This window comes from Macaca nemestrina, chromosome 15 (genome assembly GCF_043159975.1).
Source record: "Macaca nemestrina isolate mMacNem1 chromosome 15, mMacNem.hap1, whole genome shotgun sequence".
In the NCBI taxonomy this organism is placed as follows: domain Eukaryota; kingdom Metazoa; phylum Chordata; class Mammalia; order Primates; family Cercopithecidae; genus Macaca; species Macaca nemestrina.
Genome location: NC_092139.1, coordinates 14601986 through 14627512, shown reverse-complemented (window position 1 = coordinate 14627512; position 25527 = coordinate 14601986). Strand labels below are relative to the sequence as shown.

Below are 25527 nucleotides of genomic sequence, written 5' to 3'. Positions count from 1 at the left end.
TAATCCAACAGTTGGATTTTTTAACCCAGGAGCTTAAGGCTGGAGGGGGGGTTTGGTGGCTTTGGTGGGGGCTGGTTGTCAGATTTCAGGTAAACACCTTCTAAAGCTCTCTACTCGCATCCCACAGCCTCCAAACAGGGTAGGGTGGCTGGTTACTGCTGGTGTCCAGAGACCCTCACAGTGGCCAGCACCCGATGGTTGATGGACAGACTGCCTGAGATAACTCATTCCTTCATTCTTTCACTGAACACATTTATTAAGCACCAACCCGACCCAGGGAAACAGCAGGGAACATGGCAGAATCCCTGCTTTCTTGGGAGGTGGGGGTGAAGGTTAGGGAAGTCCTGTTTAAGAAGATGACATTGGGCCGGGCGCGGTGGCTCAAGCCTGTAATCCCAGCACTTTGGGAGGCCGAGACGGGCGGATCACGAGGTCAGGAGTTCGAGACCATCCTGGCTAACACGGTGAAACCCCGTCTCTACTAAAAAATACAAAAAACTAGCCGGGCGAGGTGGTGGGCGCCTGTAGTCCCGGCTACTCGGGAGGCTGAGGCAGGAGAATGGCGTAAAAACCCGGGAGGCGGAGCTTGCAGTGAGCTGAGATCCGGCCACTGCACTCCACCCTGGGCGACATAGCGAGACTCCGTCTCAAAAAAAAAAAAAAAAAAAAAGAAGATGACATTGGATCCAAGACCTAAAGGGCATGGGGGAGCCGGTTACTTAAAATGAACTGGGAAGTCCCTTCCCTATGGGGTTTTGAGTAGAGGAATGACATGATGACATGATCTGACTTACTTTTTCTTTCTTTTTTTTTTTTTGAGACGGAGTCTCAAGCTCTATCACCCAGGTTGAAGTGCAGTGGCGTGATCTCGGCTCACTGCAACCTTTGCCTTCTGGTTTCAAGCAATTCTCCTGCCTCAGCCTCCTGAGTAGCTGAAATTACAGGTGCCCGCAATGCCTGCCTAATTGTGGTATTTTTAGTAGTGATGGGGTTTCACCATGTTGGCCAGGCTGGTCTCGAACTCCTGACCTTGTGATCTGCCCACCTTGGCCTCCCAAAGTGCTGGGATTACAGGCATGAGCCACCGTGCCCGGCCAAGAGATATAAATTTCATACCTTTTAAAGTATAAAGTGAACCCTATTAAAGTAAATTCCATGGTTTTTAGTATATTCACACAGTTGTGTAATCATCACGACTATCTAGTTCCAGAACATTTTCAGTACACCCAAAAGAAACCCCATATCCATTAGCAGTTACTCCCTCACTTCTCTCTTTCCCCAGCTCCTGGTAACCATTAATCTACTTTCTACTTCTAAGGACTTGCTTCTACTGGACATTTCAATGTAATAGGATTATATAATTATATGAAGCCTTTTGTGTCAGGCTTCTTTCACTTAGCATAATGTTTTCAAGGTTCATCCATGTTGTAGCACATGTCAGAATTGCCCCTTTTTTTTTTGGTAGCTCAGATTACAGGCATGCACCATCAGGCCCGGCTAATTTTTTTGTAGAGACGGAGTTTCACCATGTTAGTCAAGCTGTTGTGAACTCCTGACCTCAGGTGATACACCTGCCTCGGCCTCCCAAAGTGCTGGGATTACAGGCATGCACCACCATGCCCAGCCACGTATATCTTTTTTGGAGAAATATCTATTAAAATCCTTTGCCTTGGCCAGATGCGGTGGCTCATGCCTGTAATCCCAGCTACTTGGGAGGCTGAGGCAGGAGAATCATTTGATCGTGGGAGGCAAGTGATCCAAGTGAGCCGAGACCACGCCATTGCACTCCAGCCTGGGCAGCAAGAGCGAAACTCCATATCAAAAACAAACAAACAAAAAAATCAAATCTTCTGCCTTTTTTCAAATTCAGTTATTGGTATTTTTCTTGAACTGTAAGAGTTATTGATATATTATGGCTATTAATCCCTTATCAGATATAGGATTTATGACATATTTTCTGTCATTCTGTTGGTTGTCTTTTAACTTTCTAGATCATGTTCTTTGACATACACTTTTTTTTTTTTTAATAGGGTCTCATTCTTTCGTCCAGGCTGGAGTGCAGTGGTGTGATCATGGCTCACTGCAGCCTTGAACTCTCGGGCTCAGGTGATTCTCCCACCTCAGCCACCCAAGTAGCTGGGATTACAGGCAAATTACAGGCATGGGCCACCACGCTCAGTTAATTTTTTGTATTTTTTTTTCTTTTTTTGAGTGGAGTCTTACTCTGTTGCCCTGGTTGGAGTGCAGTGGTGTGATCTTGGCTCACTACAACCTCCTTCTCTTGGGTTCAAGCAGTTATCCTGCCTCAGCCTCTCAAGTAGCTGGGATTACAAATGTGCGCCACCACACCAGTTAATTTTTTGTATTTTTAGTAGAGATGAGTTTTCACCATATTGGTCAGGCTAGTCTCGAACTCCTGACCTCAGGTGATCCAACCGTCTTGGCCTCCCAAAGTGCTGGGATTACAGGCGTGAGCCACTGCGCCTAGTCCAGACTTGATTTTTTTTTAAAAACTTTTTTATTTGTGACAGGGTCTCTCTATTTGTCTCCCTGGCTGGAATGCAGTGGCACCGTTACGGCTCACTGTAACCTCAACCTCTTACGCTCAAACAATCCTCCTACCTCAGCCTCCCAAGTAGCTCAGATTACAGGTACACACCACCATGCCTGGCTAATTTATTTTTTGTACAGATGGGGTCTCATTATGTTGCCCAGGTTGGTCTTGAACTCCTGGGCTCAAGCAAACCTCCCACTTCAGCCTCCCAAAGTGCTGGGATTACAGGCGTGAGCCACTGCCCCTGGCCTCTGAGTAGTACATTTGTTTTTTGTTTTTTGGTTTTTTTTTGAGGCGGAGTCTCGCTCTGTCGCCCAGGCTGGAGTGCAGTGGCGCGATCTCGGCTCACTGCAAGCTCCGCCTCCCGGGTTCCCGCCATTCTCCTGCCTCAGCCTCCCGAGTAGCTGGGACTACAGGCGCCGCCACCACGCCCGGCTAATTTTTTTGTATTTTTAGTGGAGACGGGGTTTCATTGTGTTAGCCAGGATGGTCTCCATCTCCTGACCTCGTGATCCGCCCGCCTCGGCCTCCCAAAGTGCTGGGATTACAGGCTTGAGCCACCGCGCCCGGCCACATTTGTTAATTGATAAAGCTACATTGACACTCCATTATCACCCAAAGTCAATAGTTTGCGTTGGAGTTCACTCTTGGTGTACATTCTGTGGGCCTGGGCAAATGTGTAATGACGTGGATCCACCATTGTAGTTACCAGACAGAGAAGTTTCACTGCCCTAAAAATCCTCTATCACAGATGTATTTTAATGATTTGATTGAATATGTGGGCTGCTAAGAAGTGGGCTTTGAGCCCACAGGAATTGTGGGCTCAAAACATCTCAAAAAATTAAAACAAAAAAAAAGCCCTGAATTTTTGGAGGAATCTCTCTTGCTGCCCCTGTTCTCAGCCCCTGAATTTAGCACAAGCCAAGCAACATCGTCCAGTCCCCTGGGATGCAGTGATTGATTCAGAGATGAGCATGTGACTTAAGATGGTCTATCACAGTGGACTTCAGGATGCTGGTATGGAATTGGGATGTGAATAAGGAAGCAAGTCTCATCAGAATCTGCTGGCAGACATGAAGGCATCATCCTCAGAGTGAGTCCAACATTAGAGGAAGCAAAAAGGAGAGACCAAGAGAAACCAAGTCCTTGCTGAGACTGTTAAGTGGCTGGATCAAGTTTCACCTGAAAGCAGCCCTACCTTTCCAGTCAGACAGACTTAGGTTAAGTCTCAGCTCCATCACTTGTGTGCTGTGTGACCATGGACAAATTATTTACTGTTAGGATGTCAGTTTCCTCCTGGAAAAATGGGGATCCTAGCAGAATGCCTGCTTCATAAGGTTGTTATGAAGATAAACAAGTTAATACATACATAGTTGTTAGAAGTGCCTGACATATTGTAAACCCTCAATAAATTTTATTTTATTTTTTTGAGACAGAGTCTCGCTCTGTCACCCGGGTTGGAGTGCAATGGCTCGATCTTGGCTCACTGCAACCTCCGCCTCCGGGGTACAAGTGATTCTCCTACCTCAGCCTCCCAAGTAGCTGGGATTAGAACTGCCCATCACCACATCGGGCTAATTTTTGTATTTTTAGTAGAGATGGGGTTTTGTCATGTTGGCCAGGCTGGTCTCAAACTCCTGACCCCAAGTGATCCACCTGCCTTGGCCTCCCAAAGTGCTAGGATTACAGGTGTGAGCCACTACACCCGCCTTCAATAAACTTTAGCTATTACGGTTAGCACTGAGCCACTAGAACAAACCTTACCTGAACTGAAACTCTCCTTTGAACTTCACTGCTATATGAATCCAATGGATTCTGGGTTTTTTTTTTTTTTTTTTTTTTTTTTTTTTGAGACGGAGTTTCACTCTTTTTGCTCAGGCTGGAGTGTAATGGCGCGATCTTGGCTCACAACAACCTCTGCCTCCTGGGTTCAAGCGCTTCTCCTGCCTCAGCCTCCCGACTACCTGGGATTACAGGCATGCACCACCACGCCCAGCTAATTTTGTATTTTTTGGTAGAGACGGGGTTTCTCCATGTTGTTCAGGCTGGTCTTGAACTCCTGACCTCAGGTGATCCGCCCACCTCAGCCTCCCAAAGTGCTGGGATTACAGGCATGAGCCACCGCACCCGGCCTGGATTCTCGTTTTTATTTTGCTATATTTTTTCTTGCTTGCAGAGTGTGGGGCCTGAGATCAGGGAAGGATCAGGGAGAAAGGTGTGGGGAACTGTGTTTGAAGGTGGCTGTTACTCTGTGTCAGGCACTTTGCATACAACTTGCTATTTGGCCCCATTTTCCAGAAGAGGAAACGGAGGCTCAGAGAAGTTAACTTGTCCAATTTTTTTTTTTTTTTTTTTGCTTTTTTGAGACAGAATCTCACTCTGTCGCCCAGGCTGGAATGCAGTGGCGCGATCTTGACTCACTGCAACCTCCGCCTCTGGGGTTCATGCCATTCTCCTGCCTCAGCCTCCCGAGTAGCTGGGACTATAGGTGCCCGCCACCATGCCCAGCTACTTTTTTTGTATTTTTGGTAGAGACGGGGTTTCACTGTTTTAGCCAGGATGGTCTCAATCTCCTGACCTTGTGATCCGCCTGTCTTGGCCTCCCAAAGTGCTGGGATTACAGGCGTCAGCCACCGCACCCGGCCAACTTGTTCAATGTTTTTACCAGAGAGGAAAGGTAAGGTAAGGGGCCAGGCGTGGTGGCTCACACCTGTAATCCCAGCACTTTGGGAGACCGAGGCAGGTGGATTACTTGAGGCTAGGAGTTTGAGACCAGCCTGGATAACATGGGGAAACCCCATCTCTACTAAAAACACAAAAATTAGCTGGGTGTGGTGGCACGTGCCTGTGCCTGTAATCTCAACTACTGGGGAGGCTGTGGCAGGAGAATGGCTTGAACCCGGAAGGCAGAGGTTGCAGTGAACCGAGATCACGCTACTAATCTCTAGCCTGGGCGACAGAGCAAGACTCCGTCTCAAAAAACAAAACAAAACAAAACAAAACAAAACAAAAGATAAGGTAGGGAAGTTGGACAGTGGGTATGGCAAGAGTAAAGGCCAGGAGGTGTGACTGTACCTGATGTGCATGCAGGGAATGGGAGTCATTAGGAATCTAGAGGAATTAGTGGGCAATAAAAGGTCAGGAGGCCAGGAAGGGCGGGGCCGAGCTCAATCCGTGTTGGTGGTGGTTGGAGCTATCTTTGTGTTATGGCCACAACTGCAGTTCCCTTGCATCAATCTTCTTATCTGTGAGGGTGACATAGAGGTGCATTTGTTTGGATTAGATCTGATAAGCCACAGATATCCCAAAGTTATAGTGGCTTAAACATGGCAGACACACACACACACACTACACAGACACACACACACAAACATGGCAGACACACACACACTACACAGACACACACACAAACTTGGCAGACACACACACACTACGCAGACACACACGCACAAACACGGCAGACATTTCTTTTCCTTTCACGTAGATAGAGGGGACCAGAGGTAGTGTGGCAGAATCCACAATTGCCAGGTCCCCTTCTATCTGGTCACTCCTCCATCTGGTCAGTCAACCAACAGGTGGCTTCCACCTCAGGGCCCAAGAAGGTCACTCATGCTCCAGCCATTATGTCATATTCCAGCCAGCAGGAAGGGGCAAAGAAGGCAACATTTCCCTGCTTTGATCCTACTGGTTAGAACTTGGTCTTAGTCACATGGCACTCTCTGCTGTACAGGAGGCTAGAGAATGTAGTTGTCCTCTATGGAGACCATCTAAAAAGCTGGGGTTCTATTAATAATAAGAAAGGAAAATGATATTATTAATAGTTGATACTCGGAAGCTTCTGCCGCACACATGGCAGGCACGAGTCCTTCTTTTTGGCCTCCACTGTCCAAACTGCTTTCCTAGGCTCTCTAGCCATCCTGGTGTTCCTGAGAGTTACCCAATTATTTCCCTAGTAAATTACTTGTTTCTTGTCTGTCATCACGAGCCCTCATAGTGAATGGCATAGGGGACGAGATCAGAAATGCATGATCAACAATAATGGTGAACATTTATTGAGCACTTACTGCATGCCAGGCCATGTTATAACCTTACCTCAGCCTCCCAAGTAGCTGGGATTACAGGCATGCACCACCATGCCTGGCTAATTTTGTATTTTCAGTAGAGACGGGGTTTCTCCATGTTGGTCAGGCTGGTCTCGAACTCCCAACCTCAGGTGATCTGCCAGCCTCGGCCTCCCAAAGTGCTGGGATTACAGGCATGAGCACCGCACCTGGCCAGGCCTGATTCATTTTAAAATTGTTGTCTTAATCTGAGTTGCTGGCCGGGCGCGGTGGCTCAAGCCTGTAATCCCAGCACTTTGGGAGGCCGAGACGGGCGGATCACGAGGTCAGGAGATCGAGACCATCCTGGCTAACACCGTGAAACCCCGTCTCTACTAAAAATACAAAAAACTAGCCGGGCGAGGTGGCGGGCGCCTGTAGTCCCAGCTACTCCGGAAGCTGAGGCAGGAGAATGGCAAACCGGGAGGCGGAGCTTGCAGTGAGCTGAGATCCGGCCACTGCACTCCAGCCCGGGCTACAGAGCAAGACTCCGTCTCAAAAAAAAAAAAAAAAAAATCTGAGTTGCTTAAGAACATCGAGTTGTTACTGCTTGCAATTCTGTGTGTTGGCTGGTGGTTCCTCTGTGGGTTTCACCTGGGCTTGTGCATGTGGCTGCTTCTGGCTTTCAGCTGTGCTGGCCAGGCCAAGGTGGCCTCACTCTTGGTGACATGGGATTCAGATGGGATTCAGATAGCTGGTTGTTGGCTGCGGCATCTCAGTGCTGCATCTGGGCTCTTGTCATCCAGAAGGTTAGACTAGCTTCTGTATGTGGTGTTTTCAGCACAGCATCCAGGAGCCCTAGGCCCAGATGTCCCATAAAGTCTCTTTCTCCCATTTATTCTATCTCAGAGCAAGTCAAACATCAGCCCAGGGCTTCCAGGAAACTGCTCCTTGCTCCTTGTTGGACCCCAGACCTCATTTGTACTCACTAGCAGAGGGATAAGATTACCCTTTGACTTATCCGGCCCTCCAAGGTGGGGCAGGGAATGGGGTCACTTCCCTGAGGCATGTGGGCTGCCTGGGGAAGGGGTGGACCTTTGAACAAAACCGGGGAAGGGCAGGTGCAGGGAGAGGGTGGTTACAGAGCGGAGACAATAGACAACAGGACTATGACCACCCACTGTTAATGTTTGGTGGAATTTCTTTCCAGGCATTTTACAAATACTCAAGAGATATTCCTGCCTGCCACACTTACACTGAGAACCCATTTCTGGAAGCCTCTTGGGACTGTGCCCTGATTGTGCCTAGATCCTGAGCACAATCATACAATGATGTTTTTCCTTTTCCTGGGAGCAGGTGGGAATGACAGATTAAAACTATGCTGTAAAAACTAGAACAAAACATAGGTGAGTTTCTAAAAAATGCCTTTAAAAAATAATCAATCTTTTTTCAAATTTACAGAAAAGTTGCAAGAACAGTACAATAAACTCTCAACACCCTAATTATCAACATTTTGCTACACGTGATTTATCCTTCTATCTCTCTGTGTGTACTATTTTTCGGAACCATTTGGGAGTCAGTTACAGACATCATAATGCCTTTTTAGCCTAAATTCTTCCGTGTGTATTTCTTAAGAACAAAGACATTCTCTTACAGGAACTCTGTATAGTTTTTAAGATCAGAAAATGTCACATTGGTGCAACATTATAATTTAATTTCTTTTCTTTTCTTTCTTTCTTTCTTTTTTTTTTTTTTTGAGAGGGAGTTTGGCTCTTGTTGCCCAGGCTGGAGTGCAATGGCGCGATCTTGGCTCACCGCTACTTCCGCCTCCCAGGTTCAAGCGATTCTCCTGCCTCAGCCTCCCGAGTGGCTGGGACTACAGGCACACACCACCACACCCAGCTAATTTTTGTAACTTTTTTTAGTAGAGATGGGGTTTCACCATGTTGGCCAGGATGGTCTCGGTCTCCTGACCTCGTGATCTGCCTGCCTCGGCCTCCCAAAGTGGTGGGATTAGAGGCATGAGCCACTGTGCCTGGCCTATAATTTAATTTCTATTGTTCAGATTCAAATCTTGTTATTTATCCCAATTAGGACCTGAGACCCTTTTTTTTTTTCCTCTGAGTCTGCTTGCAAGGGACATCTCGTATTCTTAAACTAGTGACTATCAATGTCATTGCACCCCTTCTAAAGAGGTAAAATGTCCTTCTGCCCAAAGAGAAGAAAGTCAGTAACACATAAAATCTGTTTAAAGAATCTGTGCTTAGAAATCCTCCTCATAGGCTCTGTACAGTTACAGCAATGGTTCTCAGTCTGGGGTGATTTTGACTCCCAGGGGACATTTGGCAATGTCTGGAGAAATTTTTGGTTATCACAACTGGGGGTGGTGATTTACTGGCATCTAGCGGGTAGAAGCCACAGATGCTGCTAAACATCCTACAGAGGACGGTCCCCCTACAGCCCAACAACAAAGAATGACCCAGTCCAGGATGTCAGTGGGGCCAAGGTTAGAAATCCTGACCTGTAAGTAAACTGAAGAGGCATGCCTTTTTCTGTTGCAATAGTGCTCCCATGAATGTACAATTCGTCCTAGCAGTTCCATTTCCCCCCACCTATGTTGCAAAAATCTCACCTCTGTAGGCACCGGGAGGTCCAGCCAAGTGTGTTTAGGATCGCTGGAAACTGGAACCGACCTGTATGCCCATTAGGAAGAGACAGATCAAGCACGTAGTCACACTGTGCCCTGTGGCTTCCCTCTGCTTCTTTTGCTCCTGGGTAACTAGGGCGGGGGAGGTGGGATTGGAAGGATGCCAGGAATCTTGGGCCTAGCTGCTGCTTTATGACTTAGGGATACAACTGCTTCTGACTCATGCGTGATTGGCTCTTTGTGATTATGTGCTGAGACACGTCAGCAGGAGGCTGCCCCGGAATGTCTCCCCATGTGAATTGAGGGTGGGGCCTCTGCTGAGTCACCTCTGTCTCCTAGAAGCCTGGCTCAGGGTCAGCTCATTTTAAAAGCAGCCGACCTTTCTTCTTCTCTTCCTTTCTCTTCCCTTCTCTTCCCTTCTCTTCCTTTCTCTTCTCTTCTCTCTTCTCTTCTCCTCTTCTCTTCTCTTTTCTTCTTCTCTCTCTCTCTCTCTTTCATTCACATTATAGCTTGAGTCAGAACTTCCTTTTTAAGGCTGAAGGACCACATTTTGCTTGTTTGTTCATTTGCGATCAATGATGATGGACACTCAGGTTGTGTCCACTTTTTAGCTATCGTAAATACTGTTGCTAATGAATATGGGTGTACAAATATTTCTTCAAGATCTTGCTTTCAGTTCTTTTGCGTATATACTCAGAAGTGGAACTGCTGGATCATATGGTAATTTCTGTGTTTAATTTGTTGAAGAACCGCCATATTGTTTTCCACTCTGGATGTTCCATTTTTAAATTTTATTTATTTATTTGTTTGTTTTTTTGAGACAGAGTTTCCCTTTTGTTGCCCAGGCTGGAGTGCAGTAGTGTGATCTCGGCTTACTGCAACCTCTGCCTCCCAGGTTCAAGCCATTCTCCTGACTCAGCTACCCGAGTAGCTGGGATTACAGGTGTGTGCCACCATGCCCAGCTAATTTTTGCATTTTAGTAGAGACAGGTTTCACCATGTTGGCCAGGCTGGTCTTGAACTCCTGACCTCAAGTGATCCACCTGCCTCGGCCTCCCAAAGTCTTGGGATTACAAGCATGAGCCACCATGTCCGGCCTGGCTGTTCCATTTTATATTCCAACAGTGCACAAGGGTTCCAATTTCTCTACACCAACACTTATTATTATTATTATTATTTTGGAGATGGAGTTTTGTTCTGTCACCCAGGCTGGAGTGCAGTGGCATGATTTTGGTTCACTGTAACCTCCGCCTCCCAGGTTCAAGTGAATCTCCTGCCTCAGCCTCCCGAGTAGCTGGGACTACAGGTGAGTGCCACCACGCCTGGCTAATTTTTTGTATTTTTAGCAGAGGTGGGGTTTCATCTTGTTGGCCAGGCTGGTCTTGAACTCCCGATCTCAGGTGATCCACCCACCTTGGCCTCCCAAAGTGCTGGGATTACAGGCAGGAGCTACCAAGCCTGGCCTGTTTTGTAGTTTTCATTGTAAAAGTTTTTCACTGTTTGGATTAATACCTAAGGATTTTCTTCTTTTTGATGCTATTGTAAATGAAATTGTTTTTATAATTTTTGTTTCAGATCACTCACTGTCAGTGTAGAGAAAAGTAACTGATTTTTGTGTGCTGACTTTGTATCTTGCTACTTTGCTGAATTTATTTATTAATTCTAACAGTTTTTTCTTAGTTTGTGAAATTTTTAGGGTTTCTACATATAAGATTGTATCATTGGAGAGCAGAGATTATTTTACTTCTTCTTTTCAGTTTGGATGGCTTTGATTTCTTTTTCACTCCTAATTGCTCTAACTAGAACTATCAGTATTATGTTGACTGGCTAGAACTACCAGTACTATGTTGACTAGAAGTGCTAGGATTACAGGTGTGTACCACCGTGCCTGGCTGACTTTTTTTCTGTACCTTTTTAGAGACAAGATCTCACTCTACCAGGCTGGTCTTGAACTCTTAGGCTCAAGTGATTTGCCCATCTTGGCCTTCCAAAGTGCTGGGATTACAGGTGTGAGCCACCGTGCCTGGCCCAGAGGAGCTAGTGCTACTAGTTCTAAATCTGACTAGAAGTCAACATAGGTTTTTTTTTCTGAGATAGGGTCTCACTCTGTCACCCAGGCTGGAGTGCAGTGGTGTGATCACAGCTCACTACAGCCTTGACCTCCTGGGCTCTAGCAGTCCTCCCACCTCAGCCTCCTGAGTAACTGGAACTACAGATGTGTGCCACCACACCTGGAGAGAGATACATATTATAATAAAAATTATAATATAATTATAATTATATTTATAATTATAATAATATAATATGTTATAAATATATAATATAATATATAAAATTATAAATATATTATCTAATATATAATATAAATATTATATAATATTATAACATAAGATGTCAGTTCACTGCAACCTCCGCCTCCTAGGTTCAAGCGATCCACCCAGCCTCCCAAGTAGCTGGGACGACAGGCACCTACCACCACGCTTGGTTAATTCTTTTTGTAGAGATGAGGTTTCACCATATTGCCCAGGCTGGTCTCGAACTCTTGAGCTCAAGAGGTCCGCCCACCTTGGCCTCCCAAAGTGCTGGGATTATAGGCATGCGCCACCGTGTCCAGCCTTGGGCAGCCATTTTGGACCATGAGATGGAAACTGCCAGTTGTCTTCAACAAGAAAAAAAGCACAAGATGGCAAAAGACTGGGCTCCTGACACCGTAAAGCAACTATGCAGCTCTGGATCACTTTCATTCAGATTAATACGAGAGAGGAAAACAAACTATTTTTTTGACTAGGAGGCAGTTGTTATTTGAACCTTTCTTAGAGCATGGAGCCTGTATCCCACCATTGCAGTTTGCCTAATGAATAAATGGATGCTTGAATAACCAAAGAAGCAGTCAGATCCAGGCTCCCATACAGATTCATGCACAAAGACTCTGCCTTAGCCTAGGTGGGAGCAACGTCCAAGTGCAGTAGAAATATTCATGGCTGGAGGCTAGTTCTTTTTGATATAGGGTCTCACTCTGTTGCCCAGGCTGGAGTGCAGTGGTGTGATCACGGCTCACTGCAGCCTTGACCTCTTGGGCTCTAGCAGTCCTCCCACCTCAGCCTCCTGAGTAACTGGAACTACAGATGTATGCCACCACACCTGGAGAGAGATCTATATAATATATCTCTCTCTATATATATTTATATATCTCCACCATATATCTCCAGGTGTGGTGGCACATATCTGTAGTTCCAGTTATATATATATCATATATAATATATATTATATATAAAAATATGCATAATATATAAATACATATATAAATAAAATATATAAATATGTATTTATTTTATTAAAATAAAATTTATTTTATTAAATTTAATTTTATTAAATTTATTTTATTAAAATAAAATAAATACATACATATATATTACATATATATATGTACTTTTTATAGAGACATGGTCTATGTTGCCCAGGCTGATCTCAAACTCTAGGACTCAAGTGATCTGCCCACCTTGGTCTCCAAAAGTGCTAGGATTACAGGTGTGTACCACCGTGCCTGGCTGACTTTTTTTCTGTACCTTTTTAGAGACAAGGTCTCACTCTACCAGGCTGGTCTTGAACTCTTAGGCTCAAGTGATTTGCCCATCTTGGCCTTCCAAAGTGCTGGGATTACAGGTGTGAGCCACCGCGCCTGGCCCAGAGGAGCTAGTGCTACTAGTTCTAAATCTGGCCTTTCCACTAACTAGCTGTGTGCCCATGAGTCACCCATGTCCCCTCTCTGGGTCTCACATTTCTCAGTTGTAAACCAGGCTTAGCAAATCTTTAAATCTATGCAATTTAAAGATTTTTTTTTGCTCTTTTGCAATTGCATTTCTAGGAATCCATTCCCAGGGAAATTCTCACCGCACAGCACATGAACACAGGTGCCAGGATGCAGCCGCACCTTCCTTTGTGGAAATATCCTTAAAAGTGATTAAGTAAATGAGAGTTTATCTGTGCTCTGGAGTGCAAGACCGCGGACTATGGCTTTCAGGATTCTCTGGTGACACCTGCTGGCACAAAGGGATACTACAGCCCAGCTTGGCTACGTATTGGGAATTTCTAGAATAAGAGAGGTTCGGGGTAATTGTGTGAGGGTGGTTTGGGGAGGCAGAGAGCAGGGAGAGATTTGGAAGGAAGGTCAAGGCAAGGAGGTGGCCTGAGTGTGGAGGTTGCAAGCATAGACCTGGGTTCCAATTCTGGCTTCACTATTTACTAGCTGGGTGAGCCTGGGTGGATTTGGGACTTTCTCTGAGCCTCACTTTCTTCTTCTGTAAAACAAGGATCCTAGGCCAGGTGCGGTGGCTCATGCCTGTAATTCCAGAACTTTGGGAGACTAAGGCGGGCAGATCACAAGGTCAAGAGTTCGAGACCAGCCTGGCCAACATGGTGAAACTCTGTCTCTACTAAGAATACAAAAATTAGCTGGGTGTGGTGGCGTGTGCCTGTAATCCTAGCTACTCGGGAGGCTGAGGCAGGAGAATCGCTTGAACCTGGGAGGCAGAGGTTGCAGTGAGCTGAGATCATGCCACTGCACTCCAGCCTGGGTGACAGAGCAAGACTCCATCTCAAAAAGATAAAATAAAATAAGGATCCTAAGGCCCGTGTTACAGATTATTGGTGAGGGCTGGGTGAAAGGATTACTTTATTTAATAATTTATTGAAACAACATTGAGCACCTAAGATGTCAGTGATTGACAGTCTCATCTAGGTGCCAGGGATACAGCAGGGGATGAGGCCTGGGTCCTGCCCTCCTGGAGCTTACAGTCTAGTGCAGAGAACACAACAAACCAATAAGCATGCATATGACATAATTTCAGGTATTATTTTTATTTATTTATTTATTTTTGAGACACAGTCTCACTCTGTCACCCAGGTTGGAGTGCAGTGGTGCCATCTTGGTCACTGCAGCCTCCACCTCCTGGGTTCCAGCGATTCTCATGCCTCAGCCTGCCAAGTAACTGGGACTCCAGGTACACACCACCACGTTGGCTAATTTTTGTATAAGTAGAGGTGGGATTTTGCCATGTTGCCCAGACTGGTCTCGAACTCCTGTCCTCAAGTAATTCACCCACCTCGGCCTCCCAAAGTGCTGGGATAACAGGCATGAGCCACCGTACCCAGCCTAATTTCAGGTATTAATGACACTACAAAGGAAAATAAAGCAGGAGGCGTGTTGGTGTGGGTGGAGGCATTGTTGCAAGTGGGGTGCATGGGGAGGGTGTCTCTGAGGAGGCTTGAGCAGAGCCAGAGGAGCCGTATCCTGTGTGCATATGGAATGCATAAGAAATGCTAGCAGAAGAGCCTCACATGTAGGAAAGAGCCAATAAATGGTGGGTCATCATCTTATTACACACAGCAGAGCGAAAGGAAGGGAGCGATTGAAATCCATTTCCCAGGGTCTGCGGCAGTCACAGAGAGTGACAGAAGATTCCCTGGGCTGGCAGGTGGAGCAGCAGCCCTGCTCATGGTGTGGGGAGTGGGGAGCCCTGGACCTGAGGAGACCCAGTTCTGGGTGGCCTTGAGCGAGCCACCGTCTGGGCCTCAGTTTCCTCATTTGGAAAACAGGGCCGATAATGCCCACTTTGTGAAACTGGGGGGTGCCATGGGCTGAATGATGACCCCTCCAAATCATTATGTTGAGATTCTAACCCCCAGTACCTCCGAATGTTACTGTATTTGGAAATAAGGCCTTTAAAGGGGTAATTAAGTGGCTAGGCACAATGGTTCACACCTGTAATCCCAGCACTTTGGGAAGTCGAGGAGGGCAGATTACTTGAGGTCAGGAGTTTGAGACCAGCCTGGCCAACATGGTGAAACCCTATCTCTATGAAAAATACAAAAAGTAGCCGGGCGTGGTGGTGCACATCTATAATCCTAGCTACCCAGGAGGCTGGGGCAGGAGAATTGCTGGAAACCAGGAGGCAGGGGTCGCAGTGAGCCGAGATCGCACCACTGCACCCCAGCCTGGCCCACAAAGTGAAACTCCCTCTTCCGGGGGTGGGGGTGGGGGGGGGAAAGAGGTAATTAAGTAAAAATGAGGTCATTAGGGTGGACCCTAATCCAATATAATCGTTGTCTTCATAGGAAGAGGAAATTTGGACACAGACACAAACAGAGGGAGGGCCATGTAAGCCCAGAGCAAGAAGGCAGCCATCTACAAGCCTTGGGAGAGGCTGCGGGAGAAACCAGCCCCACTCACACCTTGACAACAATCTCTGTTGTTTAAACCACACAGTCTGTAGTCCTGTGTTACGGCGAGCCCTGCAAACTGAGATGGGGTTGATGTGGAAATACGGCTGGGCACACAGGAGACCCTCAGTGGAGGCTGATTTCTGTGGCCCAGTGCCACATGGAGCCCGACCATTGGCTGAGCTGGAGGCCTGATTGTGACCACTCAACGTCTCTGTTAAGCTCAGGGTCTGCCTTGAGATCCTGCACTTACCACGGAGTGGCCCTGCCTTGGGGCCCCATCTCACCTCTTTCTGCCCTCCTTTCTGGTTCATGACTCAGCCATCCACTAACGTCTCATGGTAGCACTGTGGCCACTCTGTAAACGACAGCACCACTGGCGTCTCACTGGGGGCCAGTCTGGAAGAGGGAGACCACCGAGACATTTCGGACAGAAGGGATGGGATACAGGCGTTGCTTACACAGAGGACGGATGAGCCGAGATGCAGAAAGGCCAGGTGAGGCACTGGCCACAGCTGGAGGCGCTCCGCCCTAGGCCAGCGGGACAGAAGGAAGCTGGGTCCGAGAAGCCAGGGCTGGAGCCACAGTGGGGGCTGCCTGGTAGGAGCCGACCAGGGAGGGAGGGTCTGTCGGGCGGGGGCAGGCGTTCTTTGCTTTCCGATCCAAGCCCCGCCCTCTGCAGCTCTGTTCTGTCTGCCCCGGAGCTGACCCTGCGGCGCCTTTCCCAGGCTCCCGTCCGGTGAGTTCCTATTGGCCAACGGGAGGCCCCAGTCGGAGAGCGCCCCGGGACAGGCCCCTGTGCCTCCGGCTTTGCGGAGTGACGCAGGCCCCGGGCTACAGCAACCCTACCAGCCCCTCCAGCTTACAGGTGGCAGTGGCTCTTTGCAGCTGCGATTTCTTTCTCGGAGCGTCCTCCCCATCCGGTACGGCCTCTGCCTCCACCATCGTCTCTGTAACCCGTTCCCTGTGGGAGAGTCCCTGTTGCAGCGTTCAGAGGTTTCGGTTTTCCGGCTGAACTTAACGCGAGGGAAGGCGCTGACGGCAAGGTGGCAGGTGACCAGCCCAGCAGGCCGCCCAGGCCTCCCCTACCTACAGACAGAAGCGCCGAGGCCTGCGGAGGGGAGAGGCAGGTGGGTGTGGGGGATCGGGGGCAGCCCTGGAGTCCAGACAGGCCTTGTTTTGTCCCAGGAAGAAAATTCCAACACAGACCACAACACCGATGGACCTGGAAAACACTGCTCAGTGAAAGAAGTCAGACACACAAGGACAATGTTGTATGAGGTACCTGGGATGGGCAGATTCTGAGAGACGGAAAATAGAATAGAGGTTACCTGGAGAGAGGGGGTAATTGTTGAATGAGGACAGAGTTTGTGTCGGGGATGATAGAAAAGTTTTGGATACAGAGAGTGATGACAAGTATACAGCATTGTGAATTTTCTTTTCTTTTCTTTTCTTTTTCTGTGACAAGGTCTTACTCTGTTGCCCAGGCTGGACTGCAGTGGTGCAATCCTAGCTCGCTGCAGCTTCGACCTCCCGTGCTCAAGTGATTCTCCCACCTCAGTCTCCTGAGTAGTTGGGACTACAGGTGCATGCCACCACGCCTGGCTGATTTTTCTTGTATTTTTTTTTGGTAGAGATGGGGGTATCGCTATGTTGCCCAGGCTGGTCTTGAACACTTGGGCTCAAGTAATTCTCCCGCCTTGGCCTCCCAAAGTGCTGGGATTACAGGTGTGAGGGTGTGAGCCACTGTGCCTGGTGTGAATGTATTTAATGCCACTGAATTTTACACTTAATGGTGAAAATGATAAATATTCTGTTAAATATTTTACCACAATAAAAAAAATCTGTGACAGTTGTCAGAATGAAAACCTTCACAAATAGAGAAAGACCATGAAGAGGGGAGTCTCATGCTTATATGCCTGATAAAGAATGACTGTAAGAACTACAACCCTTGGCTGGGCGCAGTGGCTCACGTTTGTAATCCGAGCACTTTGGGAGGCCGAGGCAGGTGGAACACCTGGGGTCATGAGTTTGAGACCAGCCTGGCCAACATGGTGAAACACTGTCTCTATTAAAAATACAAAAAAAGATTAGCCGAGCGTGATGGCGGGCGCCTGTAATTCCAGCTACTCAGGAGACTGAGTCAGGAGAATAGCTTGAACCTGGGAGGCGGAGGTTGCAGTGAGCTGAGATCGTGCCACTGCACTCCAGCCTGGGTGACAGAGTGAGACTCTGTCTCAAAAATTAAAAAAAAAAAAAAAAAAAAAGAAGCCGGGCACGGTGGCTCACACCTGTAATCCCAGCACTTTGGGAGGCTGAGGTGGATGGATTACCTGAGGTTGGGAGTTTGAGACCAGCCTGGCCAACATGGAGAAACCCCATCTCTACTAAAAATACAAAATTAGCCAGGTGTGGTGGCGCATGCCTGTAATACCAGCTACTTGGGAGGCTGAGACAGGAGAATCGCTTGAGCCCAGGAGACCGAGGTTGCGGTGAGCCGAGATAGTGCCACTGCAGTACAGCCTGGACATCAAGCGCAAAACTCTGTCTCAAAAAATATATATATATTTATTTTTAGAGACAAGGTCTTGCTCTGTTGCCTAGGCTGGAGTGCAGTCATGGCTCACTGGAGCCTTGAACTCCTGGGCTCAAGCAATCCTCCTGCCTCAGCCTCCCAACTATCTGAGACTACAGGCAGGCACCACTATGTCCAGTTAATTTTTAAATTTTTTCATAGAGGTGGGGTCTCACTATGTTGCACAGGCTGGTCTAGAAAATTTTAAATTAAATATGTAACTCACATTTACAGTTCACATTATTTATTTATTTATTTATTTATTTATTTATTGACACAGAGTCTTGCTGTGTTGCCCAGGCTGGAGTGCAGTGGCATGATCTCAGCTCACTGCAACCTCTGCCTCCTGGGTTCAAGTGATTCCCCTGTCTCAGCCTCCCGAGTAGCTGGGATTACAGGCGCCCACCACCACACCCAGTTAATTTTTGTATTTTTAGTAGAGTCAGGGTTTCACCATGTTGGCCAGGCTGGTCTTGAACTCCTGGCCTCATGATCCACCCGCCTTGGCCTCCCAAAGTGCTGGGATTACAGGCATGAGCCACCATGCCCAACTGCAGACATCTTTTTGTTTTGTTTTTTCTTTGGAGATGGCATCTCACTCTGTCACCCAGGAGGGAGTACAGTGGCATGATACCTGCTCACTGCAGCCTCGACCTCCTGGATTCAAGCGATCCTCCCACCTCAGCCTCCTGAGTAGCTGGGGCTACAGGTGTGCAACACCACGCCTGGCTAATTAAAAAGGTGACAGAGAGACCCTGTCTCAAAAAGCAAACAAACAAAAAACCACGTGTGTGCAGGTGTGTGTGTGGGGGGGGGGGAGAGAGAGAGAAAGAGACGAGGAGGATATGATACATCAAATGTAGTAAAATGAAAACATTTGGGAAATATTTGAAGTATTTGTAACTTTTCTTTAAGTCTGAAAGTATTTTAAAATTAAAAAAAAGAAATAACATAAAAGGTAAATAGTGCCAGGTGTGGTGGTGCACGCCTGAAATCCCAGCACTTTGGGAGGCTGAGGCAGGTAGATCACCTGAGGTCAGGAGTTCGAGACCAGCCTGGCCAACATGGTGAAACCTCATCTCTACTAAAAATACAAAAATTAGCCAGGTATAGTGGTGGGTACTTGTAGTCCCAGCTACTTGGGAGGCTGAGGCAGGAGAATTGCTTGAATCCAGGAGGTGGAGGTTGCAGTGAGCTGAGATTGCACCACTGCACTCCAGCCTGGGTGACAGAGCAAGACTCTGTCTCCATAAAAAAAAAAAAAAAAAAAGAAAGAAGAAAAAGGGTGAATAGTACCAAGTGGTGGTGGAAGATACGGGATATAAAACCCTTGGGCACAGCTGGTGTGAGTGGAGAGGGGATAGCCTTTCTGTAGAGCACCTGGTACTTAGTCAGATTAGTCCCCCCATCCCCTGCAACCCATTCCCAAGCCAAAGTCCCAGAGACATCCTCACGCCAGCCCTGGAGGGTGCAAGGAGGCGGCAGCTGACCTTATCTGTGGTGGGGCAAGTTGGGGGTCACTTGGGTGTCTACCCCAGGGACTGGGCGGCTGAGACTGGGGACTGCTCACAGAAAGGACCGTGGAGGAGCCACAGCCACAAAACCCTTAACACAAGTGTTCATGCACAAAGTAGCCACATGTGTTTTGCAGGGACACATTCCAGCAAAAAGACACAAAGTGACAGAATGGCTGCCTTTGAGTGGGGGTGAGAAGAGGTGGATGGCAGGTACCAGAAGAGAAGGGAATAAATATATGAAGAAAAACGACCCCCTCAGGCAGTGCCTGGCACAGCATAAGTGCCCAGGAAACAGAGGCCCAGCTGCTCACGTTCTGGGCAGCAGGGCTGGGACCAGCGCCGGCTTCCTGGTTAAGGAGGTCACCCTTTCCTCTTGAGGGGTCTGAGTATGCATGTCAGTACCTGGTGGGCACGCAGCACCCAGCTGACCGGGGGCCTTCCCCTCTGTGGGTGTCACCGGCCTGGCCCTGAGAACTGGATGAAAGCTGGAATAATTCTTCCTGTAATAAAGCAAATGCGACCATGTTCAACCTTTCCCTTCATTTCAGAGGCTTCCCGCACCCGATGCCTCCCACAGCCTCAGGCTGAGTCCCCAGGTGCTCCAGTGGGGGTGGCAATGCTGAGCACTGAGTTGGTTTCCATAGTTTTCATCATTAAAATGTTTAAATGACTAGGCTGGGCACGATTGCTCAGGCCTGTAATCCCAGCACTTTGGGAAGCCGAGGTAGGTGGATCACTTGAGCCCAGGAGTTTGAGACCAGCCTGGGCAACATGGCAAAATCCTGTCTCTACAAAATGCAAAAAAATTAGCTGGGTGTGGTGGCACTACAGGTGCCTGTAGTCCCAGCTACTTGGGAGGCTGAGATGTGAGGACTGCTTGAGCCTGGGGAGGTTGAGGTTGCAGTGAGCTGTGATCGTGCCACTGCACTCTAGCCTGGGTGACAGTGACAGACCCTGTCTCCAAATAAATAAATGAATAAAATTAGCCTGGCATGGTGGCATGTGCCTGTGGTCCCAGCTACTTGGGAGGCAGAGGGAAGGGCATCTGAGTCTGCGGGGTTGAGGCTGCAGTGAGCTGTGATGGTGCCAATGTACTTGAGCCTAGGCTACAGAGATCTTACCTAAAAAAAGCCTAAATGAAAGTGTGGTGAGGAGCAGGCTTGAGTTATATTCATGCTGAGCTCTTCAGGATAGATTCTCAAAAAAAGTGGCATTGGTGGGGCTCTCCCTCTGTTTATTCACTAATCTGTTTTATTTTTTATCTTTATTTATTTATTTATTTTTTTTTTTTTTGAGACGGAGTCTGGCTCTGTTGCCCAGGCTGGAGTGCAGTGGCCGGATCTCAGCTCACTGCAAGCCCCGCCTCCCAGGTTCACGCCATTCTCCTGCCTCAGCCTCCCGAGTAGCTGGGAGTACAGGCACCCGCCACCTCGCCTGGCTAATTTTTTTTTGTATTTTTAGTAGAGACGGGGTTTCACCGTGTTAGCCAGGATGGTCTTGATCTCCTGACCTCATGATCCGCCCGTCTTGGCCTCCCAAAGTGCTGGGATTACAGGCTTGAGCCACCGCGCCCGGTCTATTTTTTTTATCTACTTTTTTTGAGATGGAGTTTCACTCTGTCACCCAGGCTGGAGTGCAGTGGCACGATCTCGGCTCACTGCAACATCCATCTCCTGGGTTCGAGCGATTCTCCCACCTCGGTCTCCAAGTAACTGGGATTACAGGCATGCGCTACCACGTTCAGCTAATTTTTAGTAGAGACAAAGCTTCACCATGTTGGCCAGGCTGGTCTTGAACTCCTGACCTCAAGTGATCCACCCGCTTTGGCCTCCCAAAGTGCTGGGATTACAGGTGAGAGTCACCACGACCCACCCATTTTAACATTTAATTGGGTAAGCTGCAGATACCCCTCAAGATGTCAGTGTGCATGTCATTAACTAGAGTCCAATACTTGTTTCTCTGTCTGTAAAGCTTACATTTGATGAATTGCACAACTCTTAGGTGTACTTTTGATTACTTTTTTTTTGAGATGGAGTTTTGCTCTGTCACCAAGACTAGAGTACAGTGGTGTGATCTCTGCTCACTGCAACCTCTGCCTCCAGGGTTCAAGTGATTCTTCTGCCTCAGCCTCCTGAGCAGTTGGGATTACAGGCGCCCGCCACCGCGCCTGGCTAATTTTTTGTATTTTTAGTAGAGATGGGGTTTCACCATGTTGGCCAGGCTGGTCTTGAACTCCTGACCTCAAGTGATCCACCCGCCTCAGCCTCCCAAAGTACTGGGATTACAAGTGTGAGCCACCGCGCCCAGCCACTTTTGATTACTTTTGACAAATGCATCTAGCTGCACTGCCCAGACTCCCTCCAAGATATTAAACATGCGGTGGGTTGAATTGTGTCCCCCAAGAAGATATGTTCAAGTCCCAACCCCTGGGACCTGTGAATGTGACCTTATTTGGAAATAGGGGCTTGCAGATGTAACCCAACTGAAGACGAGCTCATTCTGGAGTAGGGTGCACTGTAAATCCAATGAGTGGTGTTTACATAAGAGAAAGGAGAGGAAGATTTGGAGGTGAACACACACAGAGGGAAGAAGGCACTGGAAGGAGGCTGTTGGAAGATGAAGGCAGAGATTGGGGTCATGCAGCTAGAGCCAAGGAACATGATGAATGGCAGGCAAGCACCATGGGCGAGGCAAGGAAGGATTCGTCCCCAGAACCTCCAGAGGGAGCAGGGCCCTGGTTTCAAGGGAGAATAAATTTCTGTTGTTTTGGGTTTGTGGTATCTTATCATGGTGGCCCTAGGAAACTCACACGAAACACGTACCATCACCCCAGTGAGCACCCTTGTCCCCTCCCCAGTTGTGCTCTCCCGCAACTGGCAACCACCGTTCTGATATTTTCCTCATGGGTGAGTTCTGCCCAACACAAGATCTGAGATCTACTGTTGCAGCTATCAGTGCTGGCACGCCTATAATTAAAGTCCATTTACTTGAAGAGGAAGTAAAATTTGAAGTTGAGGAGGAGGGGAGTAGGCAGTAAGCTTTCTCTTTTTTTTTTGAGACTGAGTTTCACTCTTGTTGCCCAGGCTAGAGTGCAATGGCGTGATCTTGGCTTACCGCAACCTCCGCCTCCCGGATTCAAGCGATTCTCCTGCCTCAGCCTCCCGAGTAGCTCGGATTACAGGCATGCACCACCACGCCCGGCTAAGTTTTGTATTTTTAGTAGAGATGGGGTTTTGCCATATTGGTCAGGCTGGTCTCGAACTCCCGCCGACCTCAGGTGATCCGCCCGCCTTGGCCTCCCAAACTGCTGGGATTACAAGCGTGAGCCACCGCTCCCGGCCTGTAAGCTTTCTCTTTAAAGCTGGGCTTGAGGCCCCCTCTTCCCGGGGGGTCTCTGGCCCTCAGGCGCCTCGACCTGAAGCTGTTTCCCAGTTCAGACAGAGGTTGCAGAGATCGCAGGCGGGGCTTCCGCGCCACCTTGTGGCCATTCTAGGCAGTGCAACCCGTGATGCCTGTGGTGGGGCGTGGGGGTGGGGGTGGGGTGGGGAAGGTGGGGTGGGCCCTCAAGTCACTGAGCACCTACTCAGCGCCTGCATGATTCCACTGTATGTGTGTGGGGGCAGAGATGACCTAGATTGGGCAGACCCTAGAGGGGTTCCCAGGAGAGGGAGATTGCACAACACTAACTCCAGTAGGGTGGATGGAGTGAGGCCCAGAGGCCTGAAGTCCAGCTAGAGCCTGGAGCAGGGGAGAGTAATGGACTTGGGCATTCAGGGAACATTTCCCTGGGCATCTCTACAGCTGGGGATGGAAAGGAAGGGTGTTAAAGGCAAGGGAACAGCACAGCCAAGGTGTGGAAACAGGACCCGGCAACATTCTGCACCCAACCAATCATAAGGTAATACGTGTCCATGGTGAACATTTTTTTTTTTTTTCTTTTTAGAGACAGGGTCTTGCTCTGTCACCCAGGCTGGAGTGCAGTGACACAATCATGGCTCACTGCAGCCTTGACCTCTTGGGCCCAAGAGATCCTCTTGCCTCAATCTCCTGAATGTCTGGGACTGCAGATGCACACCACCATGCCTGGCTAGTTTTGGACTTTTTTTTATAGATGGGGGTCTCGCTGTGTTGACTGGCTTGTCTTGAACTCCTGGCCTCAACTGATCCTCCTGCTTTGGCCTCTCAAAGTGCTGGGATTACAGGCATGAGCCCCCACGCTCGGCCCCATGGTGAACTGTTTTTTTTTTTTTTTTCTTTTTTGAGACAGGGTCTTGTTCTGTTGCCCAGGCTGGAGTGCAGTGGCATGATCTCGGCTCACTGCAGCCTCTGCTTCCCGGGCTCAAGTGATTCTCCTGCCTCAGCCCTCCGAGTAGTTGGGATTACAGAGTCGCACCACCATGCCTGGCTAATTTTTGTATTTTTAGTAGAGATGGGGTTTCACCATGTTGGCCAATCTGGTCATGAACTCCTGAGCTCAAATGATCCACCCGCCTTGGCCTCCCCAAAGTGCTGGGATTACAGGTGTGAGCCACCGCGCCCGGCTGGCTTAAGTCTTAAGCAGCAGCTTCCACTTTTGTGTTCTGGGGGAGGCTAGCAGCTATGTAAGAAGTCTGTGCTGGTTGCAAAAAGTGCAAGGTTTAAAAAAAAAAAGACTGTTCTGAGACCACATGGCAAGGCCACGAGGCAAGAGAGGCCAGGAGGAGAGGCCACTTGAAGGGACAACTTGCAGCATGTGCAGAGGCCACATGGGGAGTAAGAAACTGCCAGAGGGAGCACTGAGGAACTAAGGCAGCAGACACATGATCCAGCCAGCCATCTGCCACTCAGGCCAGCCGAGCTGAGGTGCCACACATGCAGCACAGAAGCCACTGTAGACACTTGGAGCAGAGACAAGCTGTCCCCTCATGCTCTGTCCTAATTCCTCACCCACAGGATTATGAGCAAATACATTGGTGGTTATTTTAAGCCCTTAAAAAACAGAATTACTGGCGGGGTGTGGCAACTCACACCTGTAATCCCAACACTTTGGGAGGCCGAGGTGGGTGGATCACTTGAGGTCAGGAGTTTGAGACTAGCCTGGCCTACATGGCGAAACCCTGTCTCTACTAAAAATACAAAATTTTTTTTTATTTTGTATTTTTAGGGCGTGGTGGCAAACATCTGTAATCCAGCTATTCGGGAGGCTGAGGCACAAGAGCTGCTTGGACCTGGGAAGTGGAATTTGCAGTGAGCTGAAATCTGAGATCATGCCACTGCACTTCAGCCTGGGCAACAAAGTGAGACTCTGTCTCAAAAAATAAATAAATAAATAAATAAATTACTGTATAATCCAGTAACCACCACTGGGTATATATTCCATGGAAATGAATCTAGTATGTTGAAGAAATATCTGCGTTCGCACGTTGATTGCAGCATTATTCACTAAGTTTTGAGGTGTGTCATTACATGGCGGCAGCCAGAACCCCTGGCCCTCGGCTACTACTGTTGCTGGTTTCTTGTGACCCTTCCAACACGAACCTCTGCATCCTCAAATACATGAAGCTGGGCACGGTGGCACACGCCTGCAGTCCCAGCTACTCAGGAGGCTGAGGTGGGAGGATCACCAGAGCCCAGGAGTTTGAGGATGGGGTGTGCTATGATCTCACTGTGAACAGCCACTGCACTCCAGCCTGGGTGATACAGTGAGACCATTTCTAAACAGACAAACAAACCAAAAATAATATGTACATTCCCACTCCTCCCCTCATTTATGTGGGGTTCACACACCACACATCTGGCCTGCTCTTGGCTTTTTTTTTTTTTTCCAATTAATGATAGATCTTGGAGATTGTTCTAGGTGTGTACTGTTCAATATAGTAGTCACTAGTCCAGGAGGTGATTTAAATTTATTTAAAAAAATTAAGTTTTATGTATTTTTGAAAATAGAGCAATCCTCCTGCCTCAGCCTCCCAAGTAGCTGGGACTACAGGCACACA

At 48.2% G+C, this 25527-nt stretch overlaps 1 protein-coding gene and 1 long non-coding RNA gene across 2 annotated transcripts; both read left to right on the top strand.

The window, feature by feature from the left end:
- Window positions 1-817: 817 nt before the first annotated feature.
- Window positions 818-7934, top strand: LOC139358431 (uncharacterized). The gene is made up of 4 exons (XR_011613256.1): window positions 818-944; window positions 2031-2106; window positions 3457-3647; window positions 7805-7934. It is a non-coding gene; the product is annotated as an uncharacterized lncRNA (long non-coding RNA).
- A 6801-nt stretch (window positions 7935-14735) lies between these two features.
- On the top strand, window positions 14736-22601 carry LOC105470735 (uncharacterized). Its single transcript, XM_071078900.1, has 5 exons — window positions 14736-14783; window positions 15806-15957; window positions 16189-16513; window positions 16649-16741; window positions 19687-22601. Exons 1-5 carry the CDS (start codon window positions 14736-14738, stop codon window positions 19927-19929), a joined length of 861 nt encoding a protein of 286 aa, XP_070935001.1. The 3' UTR covers window positions 19930-22601.
- Window positions 22602-25527: the final 2926 nt, after the last annotated feature.

Bases quoted from the DNA above. Each gene is read 5' to 3' on its own strand.
- LOC105470735 (XM_071078900.1), top strand. From the start codon at position 14,736: ATGGTGTGGGGAGTGGGGAGCCCTGGACCTGAGGAGACCCAGTTCTGG. The intron at 14,784-15,805 runs GTGGCCTTGAGC...GTCTCATGGTAG, and splicing joins CTGAGGAGACCCAGTTCTGG to CACTGTGGCCACTCTGTAAA. The intron at 15,958-16,188 runs GTGAGGCACTGG...CGCCTTTCCCAG, and splicing joins CCGAGATGCAGAAAGGCCAG to GCTCCCGTCCGGTGAGTTCC.